Below are 18,674 nucleotides of genomic sequence, written 5' to 3' on the forward strand. Positions count from 1 at the left end.
GCAGTGGGCATACAAAAGTGTTATAGCCTATATCTACTGTATGCGCCTAAAATCGCTGTTAATTCTTCACAATGATCATTAGGTTCGAAGGCATATTACTATGATCGCCAAATTTCTGGATCCGCAATTGACCTCCGGTTACAACGCCATCGACATCGAATTTGACCCCATAAACCAGAACTTCTACTTGCCAATTAAGTTCGTAACGTAACATATTAGCCAGGGCCGGCTCTTGTGGCACATTTGACCATAACGGACAAAAGAGCCTCCATAAATGCAGTTTATCAAAAAAAAATAGATAAAGCATACTAGAATCTACTGGGCTCCACATTATTTTTTATCCCTGTCGTCAACCGGTTTGTACACAAAAATATTATTGGACATAACTTGATGATATCCACGCACGCATCTATAACTCACCGCTATATGTTGAATACTTGTCCAATCATACAGCCGTCGTATGGTAAAATCTTTGCCAGGGGTTCTATTGATACTACGTGCCCTTTATATTCGTTATTTATTTATTTATCTGATATATATTGAATGCCGGTCTGTGAAAAACTACCTGTGGTAAACCAATCCGTATTGCCAAAAAAGGTTGGAGACTGAAATTTTTTTTCGCATCTGATGATTTAAATTTCTTTTTAAATATCAGTCAGTCGCAAATAGTGCACTACAGAAACTATAACAGTCTAGAAACTGGAGGCGGCGTACTGCAGAATTAACGACAAGTCAGATTATTAGGTTTTTAAATACACCTAAAAACTTGAATCTGTCTAACCTGCTTTAGCATTTGAACTAAAAGTCGACACAGTCTTGCGATTAATCAAAAAACGGGTACAGATCATAGATTGCAAGGACAATTACACGAAAGTTTAATAAAATAAGAACCGTGTGATCGACCTTGGAAACGTGTGCCAACGTACTAACTCATTTCTTTCATCAAAGAGAAATCCCCGACTTATCCCTTTGAAGTGAGTGAGCGTTGTGGAGCTTTTATACTCACGATTATAAACACCGCCTCGAATATTTCTACATCAAACAAAAAATCCGGCTGAGATTCGTGGATAAGCGATAAGAGAAAACAGATTTCAAAGAACCGCAAATGTTTAATGAGTATCGACAAAAGATCTAATCCACCAAGCACACAACGATTCTTTGTTACGAAACAATGCTGAAAGGGCGGTACAAAAGGCGGAGACTAGAAAAATAAAGGTTGTGTGGCCACAAACACAGGCTAATTATTCTGAAAGATTTTTGTGAGGAATCAGAAATAATAGAGGTGTATTTTCTTTAGCATTTAATTTCCTATGATTCGCTCCTGCGCCAATGTGAATGGAGGTCTTCTCTCTAAATGCCTTCACACCTTTTAAGGAGCAAAAAAGAGACGAGGTAACAGATTGTTCGGCGTTTCTATTGAACAAAAGGCAAAGAGATCAGAGCGGTGTATTCGCTCGAGTGAAAACGATCAAAGTCGGATGAAGTGAAGCGAGGTAATTAAGCACTTCAAACGGTTTGTTGGTGGTGTTGGATTGCTGAAGCGGCTACGTTAAAATTCTGCTTTTGATAACTTTTTCAGATATGTGAAGAGTTGTTAAAACAAACTTATATGATTTAAGTACAAATTAAAGTTTCCGTAAATTTAATAAAACTGTATATGTATATGTTTTCTAAGCGCACTTTTACGCAGGTTGTGTATAGGGTTTGAAAAGCTGCACTTGGTTATTTGGAAATAGCTCAACTAATAAAAAAAAATGGATTACATTTACAACCTCATACCTTGTTAGGTTCAGGTGTTCCTGTGTCATCATCCATATGTACAAAAATAGTTTCATGTCATTGAGATAAAAATATGGTTTATGAAATGAGTCAGTCAGATTATGGACTTAATGCGCCAAACCACAAAATGCATCACCCTTGGATTACCAGCAGTTGTTCCGCACAACCTAGAATGCAAATTGTGCCAACAAATCATTGCTTCTTCTCCCCAAGAAATCCGTCAGGTTTGTGTGACGATGTCATAAATATTTGTTTGTCTCCAAGTTATTTTTTGCTAAATCTGCCCTGTTTTTTTCTATGATTTTTAAACCAACTTGCACGAACCTATAAACGAAATATTTTATGTTTTGTATCTTGTATCGATGTCGCATTTTGTTTTGGATATTATTATTATTATTATTATTATTATTATTATTATTATTATTATTATTATTATTATTATTATTATTATTATTAGCTTATCACGTGTATAAGCAAAATTTGAAACGGTATTTAGTTTGTGAAACAAGTACGAACGTTGTTCCGCCTCCATCAGCTGGTGAATCAATGCATCAAGCGATTCACTATTCTCAACCTCGTCTTCAATCCGCAATTCATGATAATTTCCAACAAGCATCGCCTGAACAACGTAGCTCCATGATGCCTTCCACAGCTCCGACACATTTAGTTCCTGATATTCCAATGTCGTGTTTTAATGCTCATTTCTGTCAGGTAGGTTGTTATTTGTGTCCTTATTTCTAACTTTCTAATGTTAGATCAACTTTCAGTTTCAGACACCAATCGAAAGACATGGTCAGTGGTGGCGTGGAAATTACATGACACATAATTCTGATGTCGGTGGGTTGCAATAAAAACAACTATTGTCAGAATCGGAAGAAAGACATGGAAATTAAGTAGTACTATTTTACATCCAGGCCGACCAGCGGTTTTACCTCCAATGATGACCGGTGGTTATTCTCCCAGCACACAGACTCCGCCATTTATTCATGGATTTTCTTCAGCGACGCCGGCGCACCATGCTGCCCTACTGGCTATAAGCGACCGATTGACTTCATCCGCTGTCACAAGCAATATTAGACGGTACAGTTTTTGAAATATCGTGCTGTGTGGTTCGGACGATTTCGTAACATTATATAATGGCACGATAATTGTTGTTGACTTATTTAGCAATATTCTTTACAAAGTTGCGTTACGTTATTGCAGATGCACAAGATGCAGATGTCCAAATTGTACAGCACCTTCACCCACCCGGACTGGAGGGAAAAAAGAACATATTTGCCATTTTCCTAACTGTCGCAAAGTTTACGGTAAAACGTCGCATTTAAAGGTATCAATTGCGTTGCTAGCTTACCATATTCGTTTATTATAACTTATTTTCACGATGAAGTTGTATATATAGGCTCACATTAGATGGCATCTGGGTGAACGACCTTTCATTTGCCACTGGATGTTTTGTGGAAAAAGTTTTACCAGAAGCGACGAACTTCAAAGGCATTTACGAACACATACAGGGGAAAAGAAGTTTCAATGTCCGGTAGGAGTTTTACATTGCGCCTTCGATATGTTAGCACACTCTAATAGTCTGGTATCAAAAAATACTTTTATCGTTATAAAAATCATGATAAAAATTTAATCCTAATGAGAAAACTAACGCCACTTATGGCACTGTTATTTTAAAATATCGTGTTTCTGACGGCTCTGGATGAGTGTTGTTGCTATGCTTGTCACAAGATACACATCAACGCCTAAACCGTTCGTAGCATTTTTACGCACAATGAGCAGTATCATATTTCTACAATAATAAATCCAATTATTGTGCCAGCTTGGTGTTTGTAATAAAAGGCAACCCAACATGGCAACTGCGCGAAGTCACTAAATTAACATACAAGTTTTTTGTTTGTAATTTGCCGTTTTAATATGTACTTATGTTTTAGGTTTGCGAAAAAAGATTTATGCGTTCTGACCACTTGTCGAAGCACGTGAAAATACACCAAAAGAAATCGAACAAAGAAAAACAAGAATTGGTGGAAAAAGACGTATAGTGCAGTAATTTAAAGTAACACCGTGATTAGGAAAATGTATGCGTTTTTATCATTTTTAACAAGATTTTTTAAAAAATGAAGTTGTTTTATTTTATTAAGAAAGCTAGATTCAAATGCAGTACTTTTGTAGTTTTGCTTGCTCAACTGCGTGCGGCTTCAGCATAAAAAATTATCAATGCTCACAAGTCTTCGAGGTAATGGTTTTGAATAAGACTAAACGAGCAATTTAAATCATTTGAAAATTGGGTATATAGGTATACTTTAGGATTAGTATGAACTGGGCTTTTAAATATACCAATCACACGCTTATAAATATTCTTTTTTGACACCGGTGTTTCAATGAATCCCAATCAGGTTTTCTTCTTGGTGTGGGTCGGGCGCTTGACCAATGCTGCAATCACCCGCCCATAAATATTATTCTTTAAGTTTTTCAGGCGCGAGGGCACACTCTTTGCTATAAATCACCTTTCAACAAACTAATTTAATTGCAAATTAGATTAAATTTCAATACAATCGTTTTCAAGACAAGTTAAACCTGTACGCATTTGTTCACCTTCTTGGCCACACTGGTTTTTACAGCATCACACGTCACACCTTTATTGCCTTGGTTTGCCAATTTTATTTTATTTCAATTTTGTTTAAGCTTCTTCGTCTTCTCCTTCCTCTTCGTCAAATTCACCCTCTTCTTCTGCAGTTGCATCTTGGTATTGCTGGTATTCGCTAACCAAGTCGTTCATGTTGCTCTCCGCCTCGGTAAATTCCATCTCGTCCATTCCCTCTCCAGTGTACCAATGCAAAAAGGCTTTTCTGCGGAACATTGCTGTAAATTGTTCAGAAATTCGCTTGAAAAGCTCCTGCAAAACAATACAAATAATTTCCATTGGAAAATATCGAACAGGAATCACAAACCTGTATAGCAGTGCTGTTGCCAACAAATGTGGCTGCCATCTTCAAGCCACGTGGTGGAATATCACACACTGCCGTTTTTACGTTGTTTGGAATCCATTCAACGAAGTAGGAGCTGTTTTTGTTCTGGACGTTGAGCATTTGCTCATCAACTTCCTTCATTGACATCCGTCCACGGAACATCGTTGCAACAGTCAGGTAGCGACCATGTCTGGGGTCACACGCAGCCATCATGTTTTTAGCATCAAACATTTGTTGCGTTAGTTCAGGAACGGTGAGTGCTCGGTATTGTTGGCTTCCTCGGCTCGTCAACGGTGCGAAACCAGGCATAAAAAAGTGTAATCTTGGAAATGGGACCATATTGACAGCAAGCTTGCGAAGGTCGGCATTGAGTTGTCCTGGTGTCAATTAAATTACAAGTTAAACAAGTGGGCATAGAATAAACCTAAGCAACACTCACCAGGGAACCGCAAACACGTAGTGACGCCACTCATTGTTGCAGAGACAAGATGGTTCAGATCGCCGTAAGTAGGTGTTGTCAGTTTGAGGGTTCTGAAGCAAATATCATAAAGAGCTTCGTTGTCAATACAGTAAGTTTCGTCAGTGTTTTCGACCAGTTGGTGGACTGACAGGGTGGCGTTGTATGGCTCCACTACTGTATCGGACACTTTTGGAGAAGGGACAACACTGAATGTGTTCATGATCCTAATAAACAAAATACAGATGTTAAAACGCACTTTACGCAATGGTAAGCAAGTTTACCTGTCTGGATATTCCTCTCTAATTTTGCTAATGAGGAGGGTACCCATTCCAGAACCGGTCCCACCACCAAGCGAATGAGTGAGTTGGAAACCTTGTAGGCAATCGCAACTTTCCGCTTCTTTGCGGACAACGTCGAGTACGGAGTCAACGAGCTCTGCTCCTTCTGTGTAATGTCCCTTTGCCCAGTTGTTTCCTGCGCCACTTTGGCCTACAAACATTTCAGTTTTTAATGAAAGTAAAGGCAAACACCAATTTTACAAACTCACCAAACACAAAATTATCTGGTCTGAATATTTGTCCGAATGGGCCTGAGCGGACCGAGTCCATCGTTCCTGGCTCCAAATCAACCAAAATTGCCCTTGGGACATATTTGCCTCCTGTTGCCTCATTGTAATAAACATTTATTCTTTCCAGTTGCAAGTCGCTATCTCCATGATATGTACCCGTTGGATCAATCCCATGTTCGTCACTAATCACTTCCCAAAACTATCAAGATACACAAACTTTTTAGGCACTATCAGTTAAATATCTTACGAGTACTTGATTTTCGGTGAATACTTTGTATGAAGTTCTTCGGGAAATTTGATCTAGTTTAAACATATACGCCAAAGGCCGACAGAAAGTTAGACTTGCAAATGATGTTCAAACCAATCCAAGACACAACCAGCCCTCTCCCATATTTATCGAACTATATATAATCAAGACGAAGAAGTAAATCTATGCATGTCCACATGGTCAATGTCAGAAACTGCCTTATTCATTAACATTACCTGGTCCAATAAAAATACAAGCAACACTAGGTAAGTAGAGTTTACCAGTAAATTTGTATTCACACAAACAATAAAATAATATTTTTACCTTTGCGCCTATTTGATTTCCACACTGCCCAGCTTGTAAGTGAACTATTTCACGCATGATTCTGTGTCCGGATACAAAGTGGCACGTACCGACGAATATCACTCAAAAGGTTTGCAGTCTTCCTTCAAAACAGAGCACTACAAACAAAATTTACAATTCAACGGGTTTGGCTGTTATTCCAGAAAAAGTCGTGATTGGTGCACGTCACAATGAAAGGTGTCTGATTGGTTGTTTTAAATAAGCAAAGTAACAAAACTGTATTGTTGGAATGGAATCTTGGGCTGGGGTTATATGATAGATTTGATTAGAATTGGAGATTGGATTGGAATGGAATGGAGTTTTGCTTTGCTTACAAATTTGATCTGATCCGGATCCAAATTTTGTGCCCTAATCTTCACGCACGTGCATCGTTGCATGGCGCTGTAATCTGGTATGTTGCAAGGCGACGACTGGCAGCGCCTATGTTTTTGATTTAAGTTAAAAAAAACAGCGTTTGAGCCGTCTGAACAAAAAAGATCAAACTCAAGTGCATTTACATGAATAGATTCCGCAAGTCCGCACACTTGCGGAATCTATTTAGAAACACAATGCGGCTACTAACTTGGATTTCTGGTGATGTTTGTCTTCTGTCTAGGTCTGGGGTTTTAAACAAAAGCGCGCCTCGAAGTTTTTGTGCTGCCCGTGAAGCATTTAAAATTCCAAATTACGTTAAGTTTTTCGTTTTATTCGGAACCTATTAAACTTTTGCTCGTGATACATTTATTGTAAAGTTTAAAGAGAGAAAGCTGCAATAGCCTTTTTTGGAAAGCTATTGCTATTGTTCGTGCAATTGCTTTTGTTTCGATAGGAATATGTTTTGAAATGATGCATCGCCATACCCTACAATAATGCTGTAGTCCTGGTCCTTGTCGCAACACGGCCTTTAATTCTTATTAAGCCTTGCAGCAACACATTATGCTTAAATTCCGAGGGTAACCCACTGTGATGAATTTAATGCGGACAATTCTCTAACATGGAACCTAATTGTGGGGAAAAAACGCACGTGAGCGATATAAGAGATTTACAGGATACTTGCAAAAGCATTGCGCGTGCAAAGGCATATCTGTACATATTGCCTATGCACAAAACACATATAGTGGTACACGATTTAATGTATATAACTGGTTGCAACATGGGTTTTTGATGCGGCTTGAAAAAGCAAAAGTAAACAAATATACATACACGGTTGCCATCGGCTTCATCTACTTTGGGAATTTTCTTTGCACCTCCGAGCTATGGTGAATTCAATTCATGTCATTGGAAAACCAGAAAACCGTTGGCATTTTATCTTAAATGCTGTATTCGCCTTCCTACAGCATCTGAAAATAATTATAACTAAAATCTGTGGCAATTCTCTTTTCTGAAATTGTGATCAGTCATGCATCACGTCTTTCGTAAACAAATATTCCCAAACGTCACGGTATCTTGATTTTGGCACATTTCTTTTTTATTCAACTTTTTTTTTCACATAAATATTTGAGATATCCTAGACCAGAATTGTTTATATTGGCAAAATATTTAGAGTGTCGTCATGAACGCAAGAGAAAGTTCTTCGGAAACACGGACGGTAGGATCATTATTATAGACCAGTATGAGTAAGATATGTGTTTTGTTAGTAATTGCCTCCAAAACGAAATTTATTATGTTTAAATTATGTGATAAAAGTATTCAATATTAATGGAAACATCCCATATTTGATCTATTTGTTTACAGTTTTCCCTAGTTTTTGTATTTTTTTTTGTTTTGCCTCCATCTCTTGAAACTTATTTCAAAGGCAAAAGGGAATTGCAATTGCGCCAAATGTTTGTTTATTTGTCTTGCTTAATAGATTTGAGAATGCTGCCATAATTTATTGTTTTTTTTTCTGGGTCTACTTGCATAACTCATGATATATTTTTATTTTTGTTTAGGTAACAGAAACACTATCACCAACAAGTCAAGTTTGCTTGGTAAACCCACAAACCAATCGTGGTGTGACTTGGTCTTCTGAAACAGTGGATAACGAAGATATGGGGAAAAAATCCTCAAAATGTAAGAAACTCTACAATTAGGTTATAATCATTCAGCATAAACAACAAAGCCTGAATAACTGAAACTACATTTATTGTTAGCAGACTTTTTAGTTGTAATGTGACTCTTGAAGTGCATATGCCACGGCCATGACAACTTTGCGTAAAACTAATCAAACATATATCTACAACAAACATATATCCAAAGTTTTTCAGTTCTACGTCAACTAAAAAGTGTAGAAAACTGCACGAAAAGTAGTGGAGACCAAAAATTGTAAACCTTTTTCGCTGCGGAGAAATTGACATCACACAAGGCGCTCGCGTCAATAAAATGCATTATTTACATAGGAGAAGGCGTCTTATATTGCAGATATTGAATAGTTTCCAACATAGGAGAATCCACAGATTTCTTTACCTCAAAGGTCAGGACAAGGTTTTACATCACACAAAAATATGTCACTGTGACATCACAAACCAAAGGCTTATTTGTACTTGATCATCGGAAAATCAAGGGTATAGCAGCAATGACACTACTCGATGGTGCGTTTCTTTGCTCAGTGACATTACATGACGTCATTTTGGGTGTGATGTCATAACTTTAACCTCACCTTTGTGTTAACTTTAACAGCAGCCATCTGTTTGCAGCTTAGTTTAACCTCAAAATCCATTTGTTGTACTTGTTGTGGTCCTGTTTAATGCAAAACTATACTAAACCAGTTTTACAATGTTTTCCATTCCTACGCATAACGTTCGCTGCCTGCACTCGCACGACCAAAGCGCCTTCTATGACGTCACGCAACAATAATCTCGCTTTCGCACAATTTCGTTCCCAGCTGTAAAAATGCGACTTTGATCAGCTGTATGTCAGAAACCAGTCAGCATATCAAGCTACTTTTTTCGCCAAAAATGTTTTAAAGTTATGAACATCTCTTAGTTTAATTCTTAACATGTTTTATTTTTCCGTGTCACATGCACTTTAATGCAAATGGTTTATCACTTCGGTCCTATATATATGTTTTGTTGTTCAAACTGAAAATTTACAGAACCTATGTTCTAAATGTATCAAATCATTTTTAAAGTTTTGTTTATTTTTTTGTGAGGAAACAAAAAGGCCACTATTTTGGTGAACGTAAGAGATAGTTCTAGATTATTAATATTTGCTGTTTTATACATAAAAAATATTCCCAGGCTGTTGCATTTATCACAAACCACGCACTAATGGAGAGTCTTCCTCAGAATCTGATTCATCAGGAAGTGATGATAACAATCCATATGAAAAAAACAAACTAAGAAAAAAACACTCCTCACACAGACATGGTATTCATGTTAATAATTACCTTTAATAATAAAATTAACATTTGTCACATTTTATTTGTTATTGGTTATAACATATGTATTTGTACACAGAAGTCATCAAAACCAAGCAACCTGACAATCCAAACCCAACTTAAAAATGCTTTATTTCTATTTCCACATGCAAGACAGCATCTGAATTTAAAATATGGTGATTGCTGTATTAAGTTTTTATTGTTTTGCTTTTCATGATGTTATTTGTCTACAATCAATATTTTCTGTGATCCATCTTTGCAAAATCTAAAATCTTATTCCATATTTTTGCTTGGTTCACAGTGGTTGAGTATACTCATGTGAGATGTAATAAATACATTTTATTGAGCAGTGTGCTTCTTTAAAGAAAGTTTTATTAATCGTTCACATGACAGATAACCTGGGTTGCCATACCATTCTTATTTTTAATGTTTGCCTTTAAAAATAAATGAGCACCTTCATTGTTTTTAAATTGCTGGTTTTTGGGACTTGACTTTCTTATTATTAGGATGTTTTAACCACAGGCGTCTTCACATTCATAATGTTTTGCCTCAAACAATGTTAAAGACCGGCCTTTGCCATTTTCATATCACATATGAATTTTTGAAAAATCATCCTTATTTTAGGATTTACATTGATGGCACTCCTTGGGTAGCACACATGACCACATGCTGATGGGGCTTTTTTACAGTGTATTTTAATAATAAAAAAAATTAAATGGAGCTTTCCTACGCCGCTTACTGAATCAAAAGTATTTTTAAAATGCTTTTGTGCGGTAAAGTATTACCTGGGACTGAACAGTTTCTGTAAATCTACTTTCTACAGTCTCAGAAATTAAAATCTGGCATTGTGAAGTGTTATATTTGGTTGCATATAGTGATTAGATTTGCTCAGTTCACTTGCGTTGTTAAATGGTAAGGCAGACTTACTACAAATAGGGGCACTCTAAAATAGATATAGTATTTTATTAATGTTAGAATGTGTTATTTATTATATACTCAATAATAAACATAAAATTTGCACGAACAAAGCTACTGTTTCAACACATCAATAGAATATTTTACTGCCAAAAAAGAATGATTCCCAAGCAACATGATAAAAAATTATTTAAACAGTAAGTGTAGGCAGTGATATAAATAACTGCAGATAAGGTAACACAGTGAAACTTCTCTTTGCATAAGCACACAACATGGAAATTTTACGCATTCGGTAGTGATTTTAAGTTCGCATTTTAATTTTAAGTATGCATGAAAGTCGGTCCAGTGAAACTCATTGCGTATATTTGGTCATGTGTGCCTTTTCATGTGAAGCGCAAGGTGATCAGATCTGGAGAAACACCTATAAAACAAAATTGCTCATTGCTTCTGATACCATTAGGCAAAATGCAGTTATGCAATAAAACTGCACCTGTCACATTGTGCACATTTAAATGGTTTTGCTCCGGTGTGTTTTCGGTAATGTCGTGTTAGTTCATCACTTCTTGCAAACCTCCACTCGCATCCATCCCATGTGCACTTGTAGGGTTTTTCACCTGATCATCACAAAAATATGTTTATGATTTGGTACAGCACAACTCTTGGGAATTATTTAACTAGTTAATACAAAAATCAAACCTGTGTGAGTACGTTGGTGAGCTTTTAAGTGGGAGCTCTTGGTGTAAACTTTTCGGCAATTGGGGTAATTGCAACGATGTATTCTTTTTTTGCTTGTGTCATGCTCATCACCATTTTGTAGTTTTAAAGCTGATGTGCGATGTGGGGAGTGCTTGATTTCCGTTGTGCAATAGGAATTTAATGACAATGTCTGTGATGATCTGGGTCTTGCTGACAATGGCACCGTAAATCCAGTCAATGTCAAAAGGGAATGGTTTAATCTATCACAAGCATTGTGCAAATCGTATGCATCGGCTTGAAAAGTTTCACTTTTACAGTTTGGGCTATTTGATTGTGGCAAAGGAGTAGTTTTTAATACATTTAATGCTTCTTTTAAAGGGTCAGTAGACATCTGTGTTGGGCTGTTTTCCCCAGATGAGGCATCACATGATGACAATGAACCAAACCCTGAGGAGTTACTTCTATGAAGACTGCAACACTTTCTGGAAGTTTGAATATCTTCAACGGAAAGTCCAGGTCCACCTTTCACTCGCAGGGGAACTACAAATTTGCTCCAGGGATTGACACATTCTTTTTGTGAAAAAATTGCATGAGCTTGTGGTTCAGATTGAAGAAACTTTTCCATTTGAAACCTTGTCTGCAATTTATAAAAAACAAATTTACCCAAATGCATTTATTTCAAAGGTTTTCACAATCCTTTAGAACCAAATTTATCACTTGACCACTTTCAACATATCTGGTCCCCAAATTTTACGCACCTGTTGCCAGTTTTCCTCCAAGCTGGGCAATGAAGAAAAATATCCAGTATCATGAATGATTTGCAATTCTTTGAAAATGTTTCCACATGGCAACACATCCATATTTGTACAATAATAAAATCTGTGCTGAAGATGAATAACAATATTTTTATATTTATTTAAACTGTCAATTCAATAACAAGCTAGGATTTAGGCTATAACAAGCTAATGCACATAGCCTATTTGAAATATATATACATCTATCATCTTACTAACCCTTGCTACATTTTCTCACAGTACAATGAACTCTACTGGGCAGACTGCCCTTTTTTCATTTAATTTAAAAACATTATGGCAAAATCTTGCATATTGTACTAGACATACAAGGATATAAATAAAGCAACACAATTACCTATTGTTTTACAAAATCACATTCCTTTCGGCATGAAATAGCAACAATACTTAAATGATGCTACGAGCAGCAGCTTGGTATGTCGTTTTTCCTTTTTTCTCATGACATCATTGTTCTCGCTGCTCATTGGCTGACTGGATTTAATCTATTTATAGATGTGTATATAAGCAAACCGGCCGGTGAGGGAGAGGACAGTAGCTCAGAATGTGGCGCGGCTGCTTGGTTCGGGTTCTCGGTATGCCCAAATGCATTTCTGAAACATTTTTGAAATTTTAAAGAATTACTTTTGAGTTCTCCAACTGAAAATAATTTAAGCGCGAGTTTATAATTATGAAACTTCACCATTTAGGTAAAATGTTTATCCATGTATTTATGAATTCTCTTTCCTTATTGATTGTATACCCAGCAAATCATTGTGTGTATTCTTTTGTGTTGAAGTGTTTCGAAAATATAAAAGTCAATTATAGGACCCAAGGGTATATTTAAAACAGGCACAGTTTCGGAATAAACCACAAAAAAGACGTCCATTCTTTGCTCAACTTTCAACTATAGTAGTATTTAATAATATTAATTTCTTCACTTTATACCACTGCGATACAAACGCAATAATACAAAAACAATTTGTATTCACCTACATAAGAAACGGTACTTTCTCTAATTGTTTTTCGTAAATGAAATACAAACCTCCAAATGTACGCGACAAACTACACGCGACATGCGCTCGTTGTCATTGGCAACCTCAACTTTAGTTTGTATGACGTTAAGAAACAATTTAGACGAAGTAGTGTGTTTTTACGCACAACGTAGTTCAAAGTTAAAGCCGAGGAAGAATCCCGAAACGTAAGTTACCTGATTGCGTAAATTTTGTTCATGATGATCGTAAATGTATTTTTAAATAAAGTCATCATTTTCTCGAAACTAGAAAAGCGAGTCTGCTGATGCTGATGGTTTATTATTTATGTAGGCTAGATATTTTCTATCAAGTTGTGCATAACTTTACAGAGTTTGCATAAATTGTAAATGCTTCATGGTTGCAGAATGTATCGTGCGGCAAGTAGGCGTTCCGATACGTCTGACCAAGAGATGGATGGATTGGCTGAACAAGAACTCGCCAAACTACAAAGACAATACAGAATAATGGAAGGTGACAGAAAGGCATACTGTGAGGAATCCCAAAACATTATCCGAAGACAAAGAGCACAGATTACAGCTTTGCAAGTATGAACTGTGCTTGCAAAACATATTTGGGGAATTACGGAATATCATGTTATTTAAATCTTTTTTTTTCAATGGCCTTTTTGCATGTTAACAACAAATGTTTTTTAAGGAGGAACGAGCTGAAATTCAAACCAACTTGCAATTGGCCCAATCTTATCAAAACCAGAAAAAGGACAACACAAATATTGATGATCTATGTAGCCTTCTCACAGAGCAGGACCTGTTTGAGGATATGATTGCAGAAGAAGTTGCTTCAATTAAACAACTTGATGCAGAAATTCGACAAATGGAAGTTCAGATAAATCAACAGCACAGAAATATGGGTGGTGTTCATTCTAGCCATCTTCGTCATGTTGGCACACAAAAGCAAATTAGGGTTTTAGAAAACCGCTTGGATAAAGCTACTTTGGAATTTAACAAAATGCTTACTAACAATGCAAAACTGCGTGAGGAAATTGATCACTTAAGATCACAACGTGCTGTGTTTGATGGTTTACACAAAAAATTAAGTCGGGATTTGAATGAGCAAAAGCAACAAATGGGTGAAATCATTGAACAATCAACTCAGGTTAGATGCATGTTCATGTTTGTTTTTTCAAGAAATCTTGGTATATAATCATCTTATTTTCAGGCTTATGATCAAAGGGATGATGCTCAAGCCAAAATGATGGCTCTTAAAGAAAGAAATGAGAAAGATCTGTTGCAGTACAACATGGAATACAAGGAGTTGATGAGAATAATTGACCATGATGCTAAGTTGAAGGCATTTATGAACATGAAATCCCAGGAAAGAAGTGAACTTGAGGAGGAAGAAGCAGCAAAGCGACGCGCTGGTGAGGAAGACAAAGCTGAACGTACAGCTGAAGAGACAATGGAAACATACCAAAAGGCATTTGAACAGATTCAAGAGGTTACAGGAGAGGATGACATTCATCTTCTTGTAAATCGATTTATTGAAACTGAGGACAAAAATTTTGCATTGTTTAACTATGTCAATGAGTTAAATAATGACCTTGAAGTTATTGAAGAGGAAATTGCTGACATACGTTCCAAAATCAAGCAATTCAAGGATGAAGGAGTGGAACATCAAAGCGAGAGAAAAATTCTTCTACGATCTCTTGAGGAAAAACTATCCATGACCACAAAAGATGCAGATTATTATGACAAGTATGTACAAACTTAAATAATGAAACTCCACATCCCTAAAAAAAAAACTTTAATTCGCATAATGGTATTGTGCTTATGCTTTGTATGTTTCAATATAATCCAATATTAACAATGTTCTTTTATTAGACAATTGAAAGGCACAGAAAAGATATTGGATCAATTGAAGGCTGGGATTGAATCGGTTTTTGGGAAGATAAGTTGTGATCGAACCAGCATTGCAGTCAAATTGGGCGACAATAGTGCTGTAAATGAAAACAACATGATGCAGTACTTGGGAATAATTGAACAAAAAACCAATGATCTTCTGAAAATGCATGCATTTGTACAACTCAAAGAAATAGAAAGTAAGCCTGAGGCCAATGCTGGTGCACAAACCATAGCACCAGCTGCTTTGCTTGGAGGACCAGCTGTTCCTCCAAATTTGGCTCCAATCCAAATAACACCACCTTCCACTGAAGAAGACCATGATGATGATGGAGATTCTGCTGAAGAATCAGTTGATTTTGACCGACCACTAACCCAGCATGAATTAAAACAACGGATCATCAAGCATGTTACAAAAAAGGAATTGGCAGGACAATCATATCAAGGAGGCCAGCCTCCAAAGCGAGTTGAAAAGTCATTGCCATCCACTGATAAAACAGCCAAGATTGACAGCTTCAAAAACAAGAAATTTTCTAAATGATCACAATTTTGCAATATTTTCATATAAAAGCCATTGAAGTAGCATTTTATTACTTGAGCCATAATCGGTAAAATAAAGTAGTTTTTGTTTAATATAAGAACCAATGATGAGATTTGAATTGCAGTGTTATGTGATCCTTGTGATAAAATAAACGATTTTACGTTACTAATTTTTTTAAGAATGTAGCCAACTTCGAATAGGCCGTAATTGCATTGCCGTAATACTTTTAAAACAGGGCGTGAAACTGCCGACCACGTCATTTTAGTTTTGCGCTTGGTTATGTCCAAAGGGTTCCTAATGTTTTATTGCATTTAGACAGGATTAACGCAGGCAGTTATTTTACGGATCGGCCTTCAAGGTGTTGAAAATAAACACTGCATAAATAAATAAAGCATGTAGATCTTGGTAAAAAAGTATAATGTGAAGGGTCTGGAATGGAATGGTTGATTTGGGCAATCTTCCATCGCCGAAGGCCCGACTTACATGAAATGAAAAGACGCAGATGGTTTTGACGGAATTTCACTTCCACGACCCAACATCAAGTCTGTCAAGAAAATCTCAGAACGACAACAAACTGGCTGCAGGTCCTGTTACCGATGGCCTGTTCTTGATCCCAAATTCGATCTGAACTAATCTGTGAAACCAAAAGTAAGATCTCTGGGACCTAACCGCGATCTGTTGTTTTTTTTGTGAAAAGAGTCGTCACAAAAATAAGGCAATATGAAAGATGAGCCAAAAACAAAGAGAATTGCTGCGATTACCTGTCAAAGGAGACTAAGAAGAAGTAACGCAAGCTGAAAGACGTAACTCAAGCGAGATAACTAGTGAAGGCTTCAGAAAGACGGGTGTAAATGTGAAAGAGTACAAGAAAGCGGTTTCGAAAGACCAAGTTTTAATAAAATATTAAAAATTCCCCACACATGCGACAAATATTGTTGTCTGAATTAAGTTTACAATCTGTTTTCTTGACTGCTTAAACTAAGGCCAATACTGTTTTCTTCTTGAACTAATCGGATTCCTGTATAGACAAATGCCACACGTACCGGTAGCCTACAGGTCCTTGCCGCGTTTGAAGTTGTTTAGATGGTTGCTATAACTAAACTATGTCTGCTTTGAATGTTCTTTACTATAACCTACTAAAGTTATCTCCATGAGCAGAAATAGGCTTCTGTATTTTGTTAAATTAAAAAACACGTTGCGATATTAGGCGAAGAAAATTGAATTGTCCAAAAGATGCTGTTGTAATGCTGGAAGACGAAGAAATTGTTAAACCTCAAATAATTTAAATTATTACTGAAGATGAACCTCCAGTTAGCATCTTCTGTCGACAACTGCTTGACTCCGAGCGTGAAAAGGAGTGTTCCAAAACGAACATACACTTCGTTGAATTTAAAAAACACCGAATTAACTGAACAAACGCATGTTGATCCAAAATCTGTAGCGAGAGTTACACAACTGGTCCAAAATATTAAAGTTGCAATTGGGTATGATACCAGTGAAAATATAATTTATTGATAAAGTTATGAATATGTCGAATACATCGTGACATAAGTTTAATTCTCGTAAGAGTTTATGGTATTGAAGAGTTTATAGGGTTCAGATGGAACAAGGATGTAAACAGAAATGTCAGTTGATTTTGGAAATGTGACAGATTTGTATCAGTCTTACCAAAGTTATTGTGTAACGTATAAGATATAAGTATTGGACCGAAACTCAGAGGGCTGCTACCTAATTAAACAAGGAATTTGTCAAGTTTTATGTAACTGGCATTTTTTAACTGAGATCCCTGTGATTTTTGTGTAATGTGATGCGAGAGCACAACAACGTGGCAACTCAGTTATTCTGTTTAACGCCCCAAAGCAACAAAATAATTTGACCGCGACTATAACCCAATTGCGATTTTTGTGGTGCTTTCAGGTATTCCAAGGAAATAAGAAGTTGGTGCGAAATCTTTTTTCAATAACACCCTTCGTTCCATCTGCTTTCTAGTTGTGTTAGGAATTAACTTTAATCCGAATATACACTTTATTATCAGGCTTTTGATATAAAATCCCAACAGCAAGTTTCCGTAACAAATAGGCCATTACAAAAATTAACAGTTTCGGTAAAATAATACAACGACAGGTATGAATACTTACGAAAAGCTAAATATTCGTAAATTTATTCTCTTCTTCAGAAACTCTCATCCAGTATTCAAAAACTATTTTTTTGTGCAAATTTAAAGGGGTTCCAAACAAATTTCTACGCTCATTTGTTTACATCATAAGTAAACAAATTTATAGTAAACTGTAGAACAGTGCAATTGTTTGTCGTCCCTGAAAAAGAAATGGTAAATTAAGGCCATGTCGAACTTTTCATTGTAAACTTTTCAACCAATGTCCTAAAATCTAGTATGTTGCAATTAAGTTTTATTAAATCATTTGAGGTATTTGTAATTATGGCCGCAGTGAACGAACGATATATTGAAGCGTCACACGATTAAAATGTTGTTAAGCATCCACCATTTCATAAAAAGACCGTATACGATAGATTGTTAAGTTGTTTTAGTCCAAATAAATTATTTATTGGCTTTCATTGGTGTAAGGCATCAGTATATTTTTACACGCGACTGCTTTAGACGAACTGGAAAATATTGCTTGTAGGCAACAATGGTATTCACCAGCATCCTTTTCGTTTTGGGAGGATTTTTTACGTTCGTAGGTTCAAGTGTGTACGTATGCCCTCGCGGCTGCACGTAAGTGGCAACATAAATATATTGATGAATAACACAGGCTATCCGTGGCCTGTAGGCAACATTTGGATTCTAATCTTGTTCATGTCAAATGAGTATAGGTCTTCTGTCATATGGGAGACACAGTGACGATGCGAATCCAGTGCCGGACCTGTAGAAAAAAGACAGTAGAGTTTATATTGCGGCACATTAATAATTGTATTAATTATGAGGAGTTTTTGCTGAAGTAAAGGTGTATAGTTGATGATTAGTAGGACATAAACAATGTGAAATAAAAGTAATAACATTTCTTTGTAGAAAAAGAAAACAAATTAATGATTGTTACCAACAGTTTCCTGGTTTTGCGACTTGTGAATAGCACTATAATAGCAACTTTCTTTTGTTGTTTTT

General features: G+C 36.4%; 5 protein-coding genes across 6 annotated transcripts; 3 read left to right on the top strand and 2 right to left on the bottom strand.

Moving 5' to 3' along the window:
* Window positions 1–1,385: 1,385 nt before the first annotated feature.
* On the top strand, window positions 1,386–3,846 carry LOC145913966 (uncharacterized). Of its 2 annotated transcripts, XM_083001737.1 has the most exons (8): window positions 1,386–1,493; window positions 1,788–2,003; window positions 2,276–2,490; window positions 2,547–2,616; window positions 2,694–2,859; window positions 2,983–3,106; window positions 3,179–3,313; window positions 3,714–3,846. In XM_083001737.1, the coding sequence occupies exons 2-8, from the start codon at window positions 1,853–1,855 to the stop codon at window positions 3,819–3,821; spliced, it is 969 nt and encodes a 322-aa protein (XP_082857863.1). In that variant the 5' UTR covers window positions 1,386–1,493; window positions 1,788–1,852; the 3' UTR covers window positions 3,822–3,846. The 2 variants fall into 2 exon arrangements, with proteins under 2 accessions (XP_082857863.1, XP_082857862.1); XM_083001736.1 differs by lacking the exon at window positions 1,386–1,493 and having other exon boundaries at window positions 1,707–2,003.
* Window positions 3,847–4,428: 582 nt separating this feature from the next.
* LOC145913963 (tubulin beta chain) lies at window positions 4,429–6,481 on the bottom strand. Its single transcript, XM_083001732.1, has 6 exons — window positions 6,348–6,481; window positions 5,756–5,975; window positions 5,490–5,697; window positions 5,188–5,432; window positions 4,731–5,125; window positions 4,429–4,675 (listed from the first exon to the last, which is right to left on the bottom strand). Exons 1-6 carry the CDS (start codon window positions 6,402–6,404, stop codon window positions 4,460–4,462), a joined length of 1,341 nt encoding a protein of 446 aa, XP_082857858.1. The 5' UTR covers window positions 6,405–6,481; the 3' UTR covers window positions 4,429–4,459.
* Window positions 6,482–7,817: 1,336 nt separating this feature from the next.
* LOC145913951 (uncharacterized) lies at window positions 7,818–10,054 on the top strand. The gene is made up of 4 exons (XM_083001721.1): window positions 7,818–7,953; window positions 8,297–8,417; window positions 9,584–9,712; window positions 9,803–10,054. The coding sequence occupies exons 1-4, from the start codon at window positions 7,918–7,920 to the stop codon at window positions 9,844–9,846; spliced, it is 330 nt and encodes a 109-aa protein (XP_082857847.1). The 5' UTR covers window positions 7,818–7,917; the 3' UTR covers window positions 9,847–10,054.
* Window positions 10,055–10,600: 546 nt separating this feature from the next.
* On the bottom strand, window positions 10,601–12,618 carry LOC145913545 (Krueppel-like factor 6). The gene is made up of 5 exons (XM_083001256.1): window positions 12,484–12,618; window positions 12,093–12,218; window positions 11,335–11,971; window positions 11,129–11,252; window positions 10,601–11,059 (listed from the first exon to the last, which is right to left on the bottom strand). The coding sequence occupies exons 2-5, from the start codon at window positions 12,192–12,194 to the stop codon at window positions 11,008–11,010; spliced, it is 915 nt and encodes a 304-aa protein (XP_082857382.1). The 5' UTR covers window positions 12,195–12,218; window positions 12,484–12,618; the 3' UTR covers window positions 10,601–11,007.
* A 629-nt stretch (window positions 12,619–13,247) lies between these two features.
* Window positions 13,248–15,708, top strand: LOC145913360 (coiled-coil domain-containing protein 63-like). The gene is made up of 5 exons (XM_083000984.1): window positions 13,248–13,323; window positions 13,521–13,701; window positions 13,811–14,269; window positions 14,333–14,868; window positions 14,995–15,708. Exons 2-5 carry the CDS (start codon window positions 13,522–13,524, stop codon window positions 15,551–15,553), a joined length of 1,734 nt encoding a protein of 577 aa, XP_082857110.1. The 5' UTR covers window positions 13,248–13,323; window position 13,521; the 3' UTR covers window positions 15,554–15,708.
* The last annotated feature ends 2,966 nt before the right edge of the window (window positions 15,709–18,674 follow it).

This window comes from Ascidia mentula, chromosome 9, assembly GCF_947561715.1.
Source record: "Ascidia mentula chromosome 9, kaAscMent1.1, whole genome shotgun sequence".
Classification (NCBI taxonomy): domain Eukaryota; kingdom Metazoa; phylum Chordata; class Ascidiacea; order Phlebobranchia; family Ascidiidae; genus Ascidia; species Ascidia mentula.

What these genes read in the sequence shown, in the direction of transcription:
- LOC145913963 (XM_083001732.1), bottom strand. Translation starts at nt 6,404, where the DNA reads ATGCGTGAAATAGTTCACTTACAAGCTGGGCAGTGTGGAAATCAAATA. An exon ending in GAAATCAAATAGGCGCAAAG is followed by an intron (nt 5,976 to 6,347) that starts GTAAAAATATTA and finishes GTATCTTGATAG; the next exon opens with TTTTGGGAAGTGATTAGTGA. An exon ending in ACCAGATAATTTTGTGTTTG is followed by an intron (nt 5,698 to 5,755) that starts GTGAGTTTGTAA and finishes AAATGTTTGTAG; the next exon opens with GCCAAAGTGGCGCAGGAAAC.
- LOC145913360 (XM_083000984.1), top strand. Translation starts at nt 13,522, where the DNA reads ATGTATCGTGCGGCAAGTAGGCGTTCCGATACGTCTGACCAAGAGATG. An exon ending in CACAGATTACAGCTTTGCAA is followed by an intron (nt 13,702 to 13,810) that starts GTATGAACTGTG and finishes ATGTTTTTTAAG; the next exon opens with GAGGAACGAGCTGAAATTCA. An exon ending in TCATTGAACAATCAACTCAG is followed by an intron (nt 14,270 to 14,332) that starts GTTAGATGCATG and finishes TCTTATTTTCAG; the next exon opens with GCTTATGATCAAAGGGATGA.
- LOC145913951 (XM_083001721.1), top strand. Translation starts at nt 7,918, where the DNA reads ATGAACGCAAGAGAAAGTTCTTCGGAAACACGGACG. An exon ending in GTTCTTCGGAAACACGGACG is followed by an intron (nt 7,954 to 8,296) that starts GTAGGATCATTA and finishes ATTTTTGTTTAG; the next exon opens with GTAACAGAAACACTATCACC. An exon ending in ACACTCCTCACACAGACATG is followed by an intron (nt 9,713 to 9,802) that starts GTATTCATGTTA and finishes ATTTGTACACAG; the next exon opens with AAGTCATCAAAACCAAGCAA.
- LOC145913545 (XM_083001256.1), bottom strand. Translation starts at nt 12,194, where the DNA reads ATGGATGTGTTGCCATGTGGAAACATTTTCAAAGAATTGCAAATCATT. An exon ending in TGGAGGAAAACTGGCAACAG is followed by an intron (nt 11,972 to 12,092) that starts GTGCGTAAAATT and finishes TATAAATTGCAG; the next exon opens with ACAAGGTTTCAAATGGAAAA. An exon ending in AAATGTGCACAATGTGACAG is followed by an intron (nt 11,060 to 11,128) that starts GTGCAGTTTTAT and finishes TTTGTTTTATAG; the next exon opens with GTGTTTCTCCAGATCTGATC.
- LOC145913966 (XM_083001737.1), top strand. Translation starts at nt 1,853, where the DNA reads ATGGTTTATGAAATGAGTCAGTCAGATTATGGACTTAATGCGCCAAAC. An exon ending in TTAATGCTCATTTCTGTCAG is followed by an intron (nt 2,491 to 2,546) that starts GTAGGTTGTTAT and finishes ATCAACTTTCAG; the next exon opens with TTTCAGACACCAATCGAAAG. An exon ending in AAAAGAAGTTTCAATGTCCG is followed by an intron (nt 3,314 to 3,713) that starts GTAGGAGTTTTA and finishes CTTATGTTTTAG; the next exon opens with GTTTGCGAAAAAAGATTTAT.